The sequence below is a fragment of the Falco rusticolus genome, chromosome 3 (genome assembly GCF_015220075.1).
Source record: "Falco rusticolus isolate bFalRus1 chromosome 3, bFalRus1.pri, whole genome shotgun sequence".
Taxonomy (NCBI): domain Eukaryota; kingdom Metazoa; phylum Chordata; class Aves; order Falconiformes; family Falconidae; genus Falco; species Falco rusticolus.
The window spans coordinates 92720002-92733639 of record NC_051189.1 but is presented as its reverse complement, the minus strand read 5'-3'; the positions used below and the strand labels follow the sequence as shown (position 1 = coordinate 92733639).

Here is a 13638-nt window from a genome sequence, read left to right as displayed (position 1 = left end):
CTGATCACAGAAATACAAGGAGATACTTAATCCAGGACTTCAGACAGATGAACTTTCAAATCTTCCCAGAACAGTACTTAAAACTATTTCTTCCCTCATTCCTCTTGTGTCTTTCTGCAGAAAGTGAAACCCATCCCTATAGGAAAGCTGGAAGCTCCATTTCATAGGTTTGCATCCCCACCTTAATCCACCCTCATCCACAGTTTAAGCTAAGACACAAAACTTTATGAAGAGCCATGAACACCCATTGCCTTTAGCTTATTCTGCTACAGGGACAGGAACCTAACAGACTGGAAGATTAATGGCAGGGTTTGTAAGGCCATTAACTATTGTCTCTCCAAAGAGCTCACTGGCATTCATCAGAGCATCCTATGCTGGATTCTAATTTGTTTCAATTAAAAGTGATTGGTAAAGTAAAGAGAACCTAATTCTGCCACCTGTTCTCACACTAAACAGTAACGTAACTGCTTAGGTAGCTGGACAGATTTCAAAGGGATTATGCATATACTCCCATATAAAGGTGCTAGAATTTGTCCTTCAGAAGAGTATCATCTTCTACCTATATACCTATTATTATTATCTATCTACCTTTATATCTCAAGTCTCATTATTTTCTTCATGTGAATGAGAAAACACATGAATTCTATCTGGAAAGCAAAGTCAGTTAGCACACCTGGTTTGCACACGTCTAACAGTTGCTGAAGATGAACAGATATTTTTTTATTATTAAAATGGGAAGGACTAAAAACTTGTTACAACCTCAAAAGGCAGGCAGTGCTGGTGTCAAAGAGAGATTCAGAAAACTAAATTTATTTGTAATTACATGCCCACAAGCAGAGATAATTCTCAGCTCTGCTGCCTTTGCCCATTACCTTCAGTCAGTGCTTTTGTTTCTTCTCTTCAGGCACTGGCTGAAAGACAAATTTTGGTACAGCCACCCCAGATATAAAAAAATTGAAATATAAATAAAATAAAAACAAAGTTCTGTCTACAAGTGTGAAGGCAAGTAAGAAAATTCAAGAAGGAGGTTCTGGGAAACTACAGTCCTGTCAGCCTGACCTCCGTGCCGGGAAGGTTATGGAGCAGCTCATCCTGAGTGCCATCATGCGGCACGTGCAGGACAACAGGAGGATCAGGCCCAGCCAGCGGGGGTTTGTGAAAGGCAGGTCCTGCTTCATGAACCTGATCTCCTTCTATGACAAGAGGACCTACATAGTAGATGAGGAAAGGCTGTGGATGTTGTCTGCCCGGACCTTAGTAAAGCCTTTGACACTGTCTCCCACAGCATCTCCTGGAGACTGGCTGCTGGTGGCTGCGACAGGTGTGCTCTAGGCAGGGTGAACAGCTGCTGGATGGTCGAGCCCCAAGTGTGGTGGTGAACGGAGTTACCTCCAGCTGGCAGCCGGTCACAGGTGGTGTTCCCAGGGCTCAGTGCCAGGGCCAGCTCTGTTTAATATCTTTATTGACGATCTGGTCCAGGGGATCAAGTGCACCCGCAGTCAGTTTGCAGATGACACCAAGCTGGGGGGGGAGTGCTGATCTGCTGGAGGGCAGGAGGCTCTGCAGGGGGATCTGGACAGGCTGGACTGATGGGCCGAGGCCAGTGGTGTGAGGTTCAACCAGGCTCAGTGCTGGGTCCTGCACGTGGGTCACACCAGCCCCACGCAGCGCTGCGGGCTGGGGGCAGAGTGGCTGAAAGCCGCCTGGTGGGAAAGGGCCTGGGGGTGCTGGCTGACAGGCGGCTGGGCATGAGCCGGAGTGTGCCCAGGTGGCCAAGGAGGCCAACAGCATCCTGGCTTGTATCCAAACGGTGTGGCCAGCAGGACTAGGGCAGTGATTGTCCCCTGTGCTGGGCCCTGGTGAGGCCACACTTTGAACCCTGGGTTCAGATTTGGGTCCCTCAGTGCAAGAAAGACACTGAGGTGCTGGAGCGTGTCCAGAGACGGGCAACGGAGCTGGGGAAGGGTCTGGAGCACAAGTCCTGTGAGGGGAAGCTGAGGGAACTGGGGGTGTTTAGTCTGGAGAGGAGGAGGCTGAGGGTAGACCTTATTCTCTCTACAGCTGCCTGAAAGGAGGCTGTAGGCATGGGGGTGTTGGTGTCTTCTCCCAGGTAACAAGTGGCGGGCAAGAGGAAACAGCTCAACTTGCACCAGGGGATGTTTAGGTTGGATATTGGGAAAAATTTCTTCACTGAAAGGGTGGTGAAGGATTGGAACAGACTGCCCAGGGAGGTGGTAGAATCACCACCCCTGAAGATATTTAAGATAACGCATAGATGCGGTGCTTAGGGACATGTTTTAGTGATGGACTTGGCAGTCCTGGGTTAATGGTTGGACTTTATGATCTCAAAGGTCTTTTCCAGCCTAAATGATTTTATGAAATATTGACAACTCCTCTTCCCTTAAAAATGCATCAGGAGCATAATACATTTAGAAACATGCCCCTAATCCAGTACCATTAATGCTGGCCAGAGCTCTGGGGACATAAAATTGATAGTATACAAGATGAAAAATCAAAAATTTCAAGGATCACTCAAAATTAAGTTATCAAACTCTAACATTACTACGATTCACTAGTATGGGTATATCATTTTCCTCATTTCAATGAAAATGTTGCTCCAGTTTCTTTTCTTCTCCAGAAATACTCTCTTTAGATTTCTTTGTTTCAGCTTCATATTTAAACTCTTAGGTGTTTTTTTTTTTCTGGACCAAAAGTCCAACCTACCAGAACAAAAAGTCACATAAATGCATAGCATCATATAAAATGAAAATGCTTTACAACCAGGAAATTATATTCCCCCTCCCCTCATGACAGTCAGAAAACTAAACAGATAGCCTGCTTACAATCCACTTAATCCTTGCTGCTTTACACATCCATTGTAAACCAGTTTTCTTAACCTTTCTTTCCCTAAAAAAATAAAAAAAATCTGTGACCTCCACATGTCCCATTTTATTTTACCTTGGAAAAGGTGTTTTCTTACATCAGCTCCACTTCACCTTACAGCAACGTGATACTTCTGCCCTCACTGATACTCTGTTCTAGGAACTGCTTTCAGGAAATAATCACACAAGATGTATTTATAATAAAATGCTTAGTGAAGTGGATTTTCAGGGAAGGACTTAAGCCACAGCTCATGACTTCAGTGGAGCTAACCCCTAGTATTGTCTGACAAGGGAGCCCATGCCCACAATGTGGTGAGTAGGAAAAGAACTGGGATGCACCCAAGCAACAGGCTGCCTTTGATTTCTCATACCTGGGAAAACCAGGGTAACCAGACAAAAACCCACAGCACCGTTGGCTATGCACAAATCCCCAAAGCTGCAAGACTGAGAATCTGGGATGAATAGCATGACCCTTACCACCATGACAAACTACACACATGCTTTTATACATATCCATATGCACATTCATATATGACAAAAATAAACTCAAGAGAAGAAAAAACTTAGCTCTAGCAGGACATCTCAGATGCAATTATGATCGTGAAATAAAGGTTGACAGTACATTTGTAACCAACCTGGCAAAATGGAAATAACAAGTCTACAAAAGACACAAGGGTGGCTACCAAGAGATTCTCAGTTGCTCTCAAACAAAATATCAGTCCTTGTTTAACAGCTAAGTTTGCTTTCTAAGCTAAAATATTCAATATCCACTAAAATGAAGAAAAACAAAAAAATCAAAATAACTAAATGTTAGACAGGCTAGGTGACAGCTATTGAGAAATATGATGACAGTGTAAATCACAGAGGAGGGAGAGGAATTACACAGCATGACTAAAGGGCAGAAATTACAGAGTGGGAGAAACTTTGGGAAGAGAGTGGCATAGGCCGACCATCAAGAAACATTTAACAGCAAGATACAACATAAAGTAGAATATTTTTTCCCACGGAAAGGAAAGTTATTTAAGACTAAAATAGATAAAAACACTACAAAGTGCACCAAAGAAAGCATTTCTGAATTGATGAAGTCATGGATGAGAACATTTAATAAAGCCTGTCTTTCCTGCTTCTCATGATTAGGTTTCTGAGTAAAATTTAAGTACAACAAACAACCACACAGTGAAAATATGTTCATTTCTTGTTGGGTTCTTGTCTTGAAAAATAACTTGGATTTCCATCAGCATTAAGGTTAGAAGTGTCATTTGCATTTAATGCAACCATTACACACCAAACTACTTAAGCATCATTCATAATTTTAATCCCCTATTACTTATTCTCTTGCCTACTGCTGTAACATGGAATTATCCTTTTAATTCTGAACTTTTTTGTAGCATTTTTATTTCAGGCATTTCAAAGTACTGTACCAACACATGTGCAGTATCAACCTCTTTCAAAACTGATACGGTATATATATCAACATTTCTTGTCATTGATCCAGAAGTTACCCCACAATTGCTGAACTTAATTGTCCAGCTTCTTAGCATGATATATAATTAGCAGGGAACATAATGCCTATGAAGTCCTCCAGTGTTGCACATGGCCACAGAAAATTAGAGAATTAAAACTGAGGGCAACAAGGAAAAAAAAAATGCATTGTTTCTTTCAATTTGATGTCTGTAGCATGAGAGATCAACAGTTTTCCCCTTACATGACCAAGTATTACAACAGAAAACACCATGGTTGGGGGGGGGGGGGGGGGGGGGGGCGCGTTGTGTGGGGGTTTGGTGGGGTTTTTTTGGGGGGGGGAGGGGGGGGGATTGTTTTTTGGTTTTTTTCCTATTACTACCATTCTTACAATCTTACTTTAAACAATACACAACATTCTGCAATTCAGTTCAGAAAGAGATGGGGTAACTCACAAAAAGTGACTAAGAGAGAAGTTCTGTCCCGGTTTTTTCTTCCCTCTGATCTCTTAGGTAGAATTTTCCAAAACGCACAAATAATTCAGGAGTACAGCTGAATTTGAAAAACAGAAGTTTCTCCTCCTGATTAAAATGTTCTTTTCTACAGGGAAACCAAATAAATATATATTTCTAAAAAAAAGCAGAGTTATTCAAGGCCTCCTTTTGATCCTGTGGAAGTCATACTATAGGGAATGGTTCAATTATAGTTTGTTACATTTGTGACTAAGAACCCAACATTCTTGTGATTTATAGTCCTTATTTTAAAGGTCCTTCTCTACACTGGGTAGACTCTAATTGCGTACAATGCTGTCCATCAAGAATTGGAACAGAAGAGAGAGAAACTACACCACAGCAGCAGGGAAAAGTTAGCACGTTTTCACAAACAAACAAAAAAATTAAAAGAAACTATAGTATCACAAGAATCAAATATTATTCTGACCTCCAAAGAAAAATAATGAACATGAACAGCAGTGTACCAGGAAAGCACATGCTCTCTTTAAGTGCTGAGTGCCATATCATAAAGCTGAAATAGCGTACCACAAGGAACAATTCAGCAGCATATGACAAAACATCCAATATATACTGGAGAATAACAGCTGTTTTCTTTCACACCAGTCCACAGTTTCTGCAGGTATTTAATCCAAATTCCTTCCCCTCATTTTTATTTTTTTTTTAGCAGCTACATATTTAAAATATTAGTAACTATTCAGATAGTGATATTACATAATTATCAAATGACATATCATTATCAAAGTCCTTATTTACCCCAAGAAATGCAGAAAGGCAAGGCACGGGCCACTCTCCTTCCTCAGACCAAATGCCAAAAGCAGACTTCTGTACAAATGAACATCCACCAGCCCCCTTCAACAATGATTATATGTATTACTGCAGGTAAGGAAACCATCTCCATAAAATGTAGCAATAAAACAGCACTGAGTTTTAAACCAGAGAAGTTTGGGAGGGGTGAAATCATCCCATGTCTTGATTGGTCCTAGCCTGGTATCTTAAGTTAAATTCAGGTGTGGATTCTTCCTTGGGAATGAGGAGGCAGTTAATAAAGTGATCATCACTGCCTCCCCACACATGGGCTCCATCATCACAGGATAACAGTGGTCATTTGGGCTATGTCAGTCCTTCAAATTCTCTGCAGGCTTGTAGTGATGCACTTAAACAGAAGTCTAGCAGAAACACATGTACCCCAGTCACAGCAGAGGCAATGTCCACCTACTGCAGAATGACAGGACTTCTGAGACCCAATCCATTGTTTCCAAGAAAATACAGTAACAAAATACACTAAAAAATAATTTTGCCAGTCAATAGCACCAATCCAACTGCACAAACAGGACAAGTTTCTGCTAAAATTTGTTCTTCCTTCCCTGAGTGTAATAAAGGTTAATCCAAAAAAAGGGAGACAAGAGCAAGGACTTTTTCCTTTGTTATGTTAACTTTGCATTTGATAGTACATTACATGTGCTTATTCTAAACATAAGAGGTTCCCGTGCTTCTTTAAGAGAAAAACTATGGTTATCTAACAAAAATAATAATTTAAAAAAAGTATCACAACAACTGTCAGGGGGATTTAGGAACAAGACTAGCAACTGAGGCTACTTCAAAATAATTTGTAATTACTGAGCAAATATTAAATCAGTAGTGTTCTTGTAAACAAAGTTTGCTTAATCCCTTTTTCTTTCTTCCAAATTACTCACTCATCATTTAGAGCTGAAGACTCAAGCATCAAAACTATTTCTCACAATAACAGAGAGGGCTGTTGTAAAATTAGATAGAATAACTGCCACACTCATCAACAGAATGATTTTATGTAACTTCACTGAACTCTCAAAGCTAGGTTTTGCTCTGTACATGATGAATCCGTATCTTTCAAGCTGTCTGAAGCTCATGAGCAAAACAAAGGGCAGGGCTGCCGCTGCTGCTTTCAAGGAAGATGATAAATCTGCAGACACAAACCAAGAGTTCAGCCTTAACACGTATTAAGTGCCCAGCCACCAACAGCTGCTAAGATAAGGGGAGCACAGTACCTCAGACCGACTCCACTTCCTGTGTGGCAATCTGCATCAACAATATGGCTTGGGCTACAAGGAGAATTCGTTTGGCTCCACAGGCAACTGAAGAGCATGCCTACTTTGTATTTTCCTATTTTGGCTTTCTGACTGCCAAAAGCTAGCCCAAAACACGTGTTTTGTAACATACAAGGGAAGGCCTTCAAAAGCATGACACTTACTGTTTCAGTTGCTTACATTTTTCTACAAAAATATAACATTTCCTCTAACATTTCTAGTTTTGGTTTTGATAAAGAGAATAGCTAAGAACGTTGCTATGTATGGAAAATTCCAGTTTCCTGACCCTAAAAAGGCTGCTAAAACATAGCACACTTGTAAAGATAAGTTCAACTTAAACGCTTGTGTGTCTATAATACTTACATCCAGAAATACGGTATTTATATTCATGACACAGAACTATTTCAGTGCTATGCAATAAACTGTAAATTGCATCTGATGTACAACTGGCACAAACAATACTACTCAAAGTGCATATACAGTAAGTTCAATTAGTAGCAGCAATTGAACCACTTTTGCCAGAGACATGTTTACTGCGGAGAAAGAAGGAACCATGTAAGGACTATAAATAAGTCATATTATTGATAATATTTTAAAATCAGTATTAAGTACAGCTAGGGCATCATACCTGTAAGTTACAAAGTCACATTTATTCTGCAATGGCAAAACTTTCAGCAGAAGATGCTAGTATGTGCTGTTTCCAGCAGCAACAGGATCAGGATGCCTCTGGCATGCGCAACAAAAGAAGCACTTAAGTAGAAAAAGAGCTCCAGCCTCACAGGAGAGAAGAACAAAGACCAAGAACAGGCAGAACCTACTCTTTAAATGGTTCAGGTAACCAGTTGTTCTGTGCACTGCACGGCACAAAGGCACAGTGTACACTCATTCCTGCCTGGGTACTGCCCTCTTCGAGGCCAGTTTCCACACATGCGGGCCTATGTGTTAGATTCACCCAACACAGCCACTTGTTTTCTGAAAACCTGCACAAATGGGGAACCTTAGAGGAGGACACTGATAAAACCCATATGGTCAGTCCTCAGGGCCGTGGAAAAAGTAAGAAAATACTAAGTATTTAAATAGACACTTCCCATTGAAAATAAAAGCACAGAGACAGCAAATGCTTGCTAAGCTCCATCAGACCCTCACTACTTAAAACAGTACTGAAACTGTAACTACACAGGTCAAGTTAGTTTAAATAACAGAATTCCACATACAGCAGGATACAGAGAGCGGCACAGCACACCCATGACAGTATCACACCGGGCCCTGGCACACCGGCACCGAGGAAGGCTCGCTGCAGACCCGCACCGCCATTTCGATGCCACCACCAGGCACACATCACCTGTTGCTCTTTCCAGGCCCCGTCCCAGCGCCGCCCTGCCAGCACCCACCTCCCCACGCCACAACCACGGGTGCACACAACCACGCCACCATCACCGACCAGTTTATTAGCACGATGGTTTGCCTTCCCCTGTGACCCGGCCCTTCCAGCCCATTCCCCACCCCGCCAGCGCTGGGGCCAGGCACAGCGGCCCGGACCGAGCCCGGCAGCCCCCCCCCTCCTGGGGACGCGGCGGCAGTGCTCCAGGGCAGGCCAAGGCTTGAGCAGCGACCTCGCAGCGGAGGGTAAGGGAGGGAGGCCCGGCGGAGCCGCCACATCTGCGGCAACGGACGGGGCCGACCCGGCGGCCCCGGGCCCTCCGCACGGACAGGCCACCCACCGCCCCTCAGGGCCCCCCCAGGCGGGAAGAGCCTTTTCCCCCTGCGGCGCGCAGGACACGGCCTCGCCCCCGCCCCGGGCCTGGCCTGGGCCCAGGCCGAGCAGCAGCCGCTGCCCCTCGGCCCCGCGGGCCGCGCCGCTACTCACCGCCGGGCCGTGCGCTCCCGCTCCTGGCGCGGCTGCCCCCGCCCCTGCCTGCCCGCCGCGGAGGCGCGCAGAGAGGCCGGCGCGGGTGGCGGGAGGCGGCTCCAGGGGCCGGCACGGCCTCGGGCGCTCCGGGCGGGGAAAGGGGCCTCGCCGCGGGAGGACCCGCCTGGTGTTGACAACATGGCAGCATCCAGCCGGGCCCAGGTGCTGCGGTTGTACCGGGCCCTGCTGCGGGAGAGCCAGCGCTTCAGCGGCTACAACTACAGGTGCGCTGCCGGCCCGGGTGGGGATGGGCTGCGGGGCGGGCAGCGGCCCCGGCCCCGCTTCTCCCCGCGAGGGCGCGGGGGTGGCTGCGGGGGGTGAAACAGCGGCGGCGTTTAGGCCTGGCGGGGGCTCGCTTTTGGCGGGCGTGGGGGAGCCGTGACTGCCGGGCACCCCGGGGGTGGCGGGCGGCCGCCCAGGCCCAGCCGTGCCTGGGGGGCGGCAGCGAGGGCCCGGCCCGGCTGCGGCGGCAGCCCGCGGGGGTCGGGGCGCAGGGCAGGGGCAGCCCTCGGTCCCCGTGCCTGGCCCCGGGCTGCCTCAAGCACCGGCGATGGGCCCTCCCTGTTGTAGGAGAGGGGGCTGGGACGGAGATTGTCCCAGCCTGAAAAAGCTGGTGTCTGGTGTGGACGCAGCCCTTCAGTGGTGAGGGGGAGCGGGGGCCAGGTTGCGGCCCTGGTTGTGCTGGAGGAGGCTGGCTTCCCTGCCCAACCCTGGCACCCTGGCCGTCCGAGCTCAGGGTGCTGTGTGTGACGAGGGAGCAGGCATTGCTCATCTCGCCATGCGCTGTGCCGCGCTGCGTGGCAGGCTGCCTTCTCTGGCAGCTGGCAAAAGGCATGCACCGTTTTCTGGTAAACGTTTTCTGCCTGTGTGCTACAGGTATAGGCCTGGTCTCCGCTAAATAGCTGCTATGCTCACAGGGGGTGCCTCCCCACCAGCACTGGCAAAATTGTGTTACCCACTGGTAGTTTATTCACTTCACTGCTCAGTTGGACCCACAGGCAGAGTCATGTGAGCTACTTTTGCTGTGAATCATCTCTAGCCTGGCAAGAGCTGGGAACAGAAGCCTTTGAACTTGCATAACTGTGGTGAGCTCTGCACTCTTCAAGGCATAAGTATTCCCCAAACCTTCTGTGTGATGGAGTGCCCTTAAAAGAAAGTCTGTGGGGCTGAAACAGAGCTGAATCTAATAAACATTGCTAACTCCACATAGCAGCATGTGTGTGCGTCGTGTTCCCTTCCTCCTCCTTTTGATCCCCTGCTATCAAGGTTTCGTCGTGCTCTTCGCTGTCCTGAGTATCCCAGCTTGCCGTTATTCTGGCTAACAGAGAGGACTGTACGTAATGGGGATGGCTTGAGGCCTGTGAGATGTACAGTTGGTGAACACTCAAATGTAGCTCCTGGCTGGGCCACAGCATGTTTTCAGCAATGGGTTTGTGGTGGGGGGTGATCAGTCAGGAAGCTGACTGTCCACAACGGTGTGAGGAGGCAAGCCAGCACCACCTCACATTGGTTGCACCAGTAATTGGTGACAGCAGCCTCACAGACCACATGTGGACCGCTTTGCCCAGCCCCTTGCTGATGGAGCACAGGGAACTTGGGAAATCGCTTTCATTTCTTCTCTGTAAACCATATCTGGGACCCAGCCCACCTCCCCAGGTCCCTCAGAAATGAAGTATGTACCTGCAGGTGTCTTGGTTGTATGGAAATTTTGGCATGCAGCTCAAATCAAGGCTAACTATCGGGCAATGGTGCACTGATGAGTTCTCTGCTTAATGCAGCATAAAGCTTTTCATTCTGTTTCTTTTACTGGTTTTTGCACTAGCAAGTTTGGAAGGATGGAACTCGGTAAGGTATATGTTTACCTAGGCTATCTGATTTTTTTGGACACCTATCACAGTGCAAGTTTTCCTTTTCCTTAAAGGAAACATCTCAGTTTTTGATGGGCCTATCCTTAGATAAAATCAGCAACTGTATAAAATCTTGTGGTATATACGCATTTGTGAGCACTAAAAGCAATAGCAGTTTCTAGCAGGAAACAATCAGCAGCTATTATATCTATGGGTCTGTTGGGATCACAACAATTCTGCCTTGGTGTTTATGCCACACCAGTAGTTAAAATGGAGACGCTGCTAGCTTCTTTGGTGCCACGATAAGCAGTCCTGCTATGTCCTTGGGGCTGCTGTAATGTGATATGGTACTACCCCGGAGTAAACCGAGTGACTTTGTAAAGAACCAGCTTGTAGGCAAGTAGAAACTGTTAAAGGTTAATCTTATTGATTCGTTATTTCGGTTAGAGAATTTCAGACATTTATTATTGCAAACAGTATGTATTTGTAAGTGTACACCTGGAATATGATCAGCTGGTTATTGTCTCCTTATTTGCTGCTGTGCTTTGTCTCAAATGTGTGCATATAGACTGTGATGGAAAATTCAATATTTTTGTTTTGTGACTTAACTAGTAAATGTATTATATATGTCACCTGGTAGTACCAAATTTTCTTATATCGTGCAAAAGGACTTTTAGTGCCATAACTGTGAAGAATAACATTTGTGTCTTAAAGTAACTGGGGTCATCGCTGACAGCCTTCAGAATAACAAGACACAGGAGCGTCTCCAGGGTCCTGCAATAAATGTTATGGAGTGTTTGGAGGCCCAGATGTATAGGCCAGGTTTTAACAGCAGGGAGAGAGAATTTAGTAGACTGTAAGTAATTTCATGTCTGCCCTTTTGCCCTGTTACCCATGCAGACAGCCTGAGGAAGGAAGAGTGCTTCGTACTGGAGGAAAATCAATACGTGAAGAGCAAAGATGTTAGGTTTTGAGTCGAAAAAGGGGTTCTTAATGAGCATACTGTTTTCTTCTGCTTGGTTGCCAAAAAGTACATCCTCTGACAGTTTGTAACATGTCTGGAGTACAGTCCCAACTAAATTGATGTAAGGGATAATTTCTAAACAGAATTTCATTTGTAATTTAAATAGTGGGTTCATGTTGGGTCTCTTTTTTGGTGCAGAAAACAAAAGAATTTATAAACTTGTGAAAGCTGTTATAAACACATCTAGTAGCAAATAAGGATAATAGGAACTTTAAAGTTTGTTTAATGTGACTGAAGCTCAGTGGTCAAAACACATGGAAATATGGTGAAGAGGGTTTTCTCTGGACGGCTAGCACAGGACTAGAGCGGGTCACCCTGAGGGATTATGACATTTCTGTTTTTGAAGGTTTTCCTGACAAGTTTAACCAAACAGCACCATGGCTGACCTACCCGTGTTGCAGGTCGGCCTGCTTCAAGTGGGAGGTTGGCTTTGATAAGCTCCAGAGATTCTAGCTAACCAATATTGATTTTCAGGTCCCTGGCCTTTCTTGGCCTGTAAAGATTGTAACAGTGGCTAATAAGTTCTGGGAAACATAATATGACGTGCTTATGGCTGGTCTCCTTTCTAAGTTTTTGATTTCTAGTTGTTAGGAGCAATGTCAGAAGCTTTAAGTCTCTCTCTTGGAATTTTTCTGCAAATAGTTTCTTTGGTGGTTTAAGGTATTTCTTGATTTATTATATACTTACTTCAGTTATCCATTATGTTCTCTGTTAACTGGTAGATGTTGTGGTTTGATCTATAGATACATTTTTTCTTGTCTGTGTAAATCACATTTTAATGGAATTTGTTTTTTCTATTAGAATGTGCAATATTATTTGATTTAATTAATGAAACTACCCAGCATATAGAAGGATCAGGGAAGAAAATTTGTCAAAACAGGCTTTGCATTGGAAACAATTTAATTGAATGCATGCAGTTTCATCTGAGTCATTTCTTCAAGGTTTTAGAACTAGTAAATCTGATTTTTGCAAATCTCTGCTAACCTAAGAACAAAACCGAGCAAAGTTAAGCTGTTTTTTCAGTGCCAGCTGCTTTAAACAACTTAACTGTTGATCTGATTTTATGGAGTCGTAGAACAGCCCAGGTTGGAAGGGACTTCCAAAGATCATCTGGTCCAGCCTTTCATGGGAAGGGGAGCCTAGGTGACATTATGTAGCACCCTGTCCAGTCATGTCTTGAAAACCTCCAATGACTGGGCCTCCATCACGCCCCTAGGAAGGTTATTCCAGTGACAGGTTGTTCTCACTGTAAAAAAACTTCTTTCTTGTGTCCAGACGAAACATCTTCCAATGCAACTTGTAGCCATTGTCCCTTGTTCTTTCCATGTGGCTCCTTGTGAAGAGAGAGCCTCTGTCCTCTTTATAGCTGCCCTTTAAGTACTGGAAAGCTGTGATGAGATCTCCCGAGTCTTGTGTTTAGCTTGTCCACCAGGACCTCATCTCTTTTGGGAAGGTTGCTCCCCAGCCACACATGTGCTAGCCTGCGCTGGACTCTAGTTTAATGTTCTCACAGGTGCAGGCCCTTGCACTTTGTTAAACTTTCTACACATTTTGATTTAGTCTTTCTCTGAAAGGTTTTATCAACATGTAGAAAAATTTCATTTAACAAATCTTGATGTTCTTACAATAAATGTGAGCTTTTTTTGTTTTAAATGAAAGCTTAGGAAGTAAAAATTCAGGGATTCCACTGTACAGGGCAGAGTATGTTCTTAAGGTGTGTTTAATCTTTTGGCATTGAAGATGATGCTCTGAAAAAAAAGGTTTGTGATTCCTGTGTTTTTGCACTAAGCTTAGTATCTGAATTTAATGTAAAAGTTTGGTGAAACGAAGTTTTAACATTAGAGCTTAACATTACTACAGTTTGAGGTCTTGTGCATGTATGAGATCAGAGCAAAGGATAATTATAATCACTAAAATAAAATGCTTGCTTATTTTTTCTT

General features: G+C 44.7%; 2 protein-coding genes across 12 annotated transcripts in view; one reads left to right on the top strand and one right to left on the bottom strand.

The window, feature by feature from the left end:
• The window catches only part of FARS2 (phenylalanyl-tRNA synthetase 2, mitochondrial), a 249509-nt gene extending 240624 nt beyond the window's left edge, over window positions 1–8885 (bottom strand). For 2 of the 4 annotated variants that reach the window (XM_037381744.1, XM_037381742.1), the window contains exon 1: window positions 8786–8823. The gene's annotated coding sequence lies outside the window, so the exon portion shown is untranslated. Of the gene's footprint in view, window positions 1–8785 lie in introns of all 4 variants that reach the window. The other 2 variants (XM_037381746.1, XM_037381745.1) reach the window with 2 other exon arrangements.
• LYRM4 (LYR motif containing 4) overlaps window positions 8853–13638 on the top strand; it is a 92093-nt gene continuing 87307 nt past the window's right edge. For 5 of the 8 annotated variants that reach the window (XR_005103396.1, XR_005103395.1, XM_037381751.1 and 2 more), the window contains exon 1: window positions 8945–9051. Coding sequence is in view for 6 of the 8 variants with exons in the window: in XM_037381751.1 (XP_037237648.1) it covers window positions 8966–9051 (86 nt within the window). In the remaining 2 variants the exon portion in view is untranslated. Of the gene's footprint in view, window positions 9052–13638 lie in introns of all 8 variants that reach the window. The other 3 variants (XM_037381750.1, XM_037381752.1, XM_037381754.1) reach the window with 2 other exon arrangements.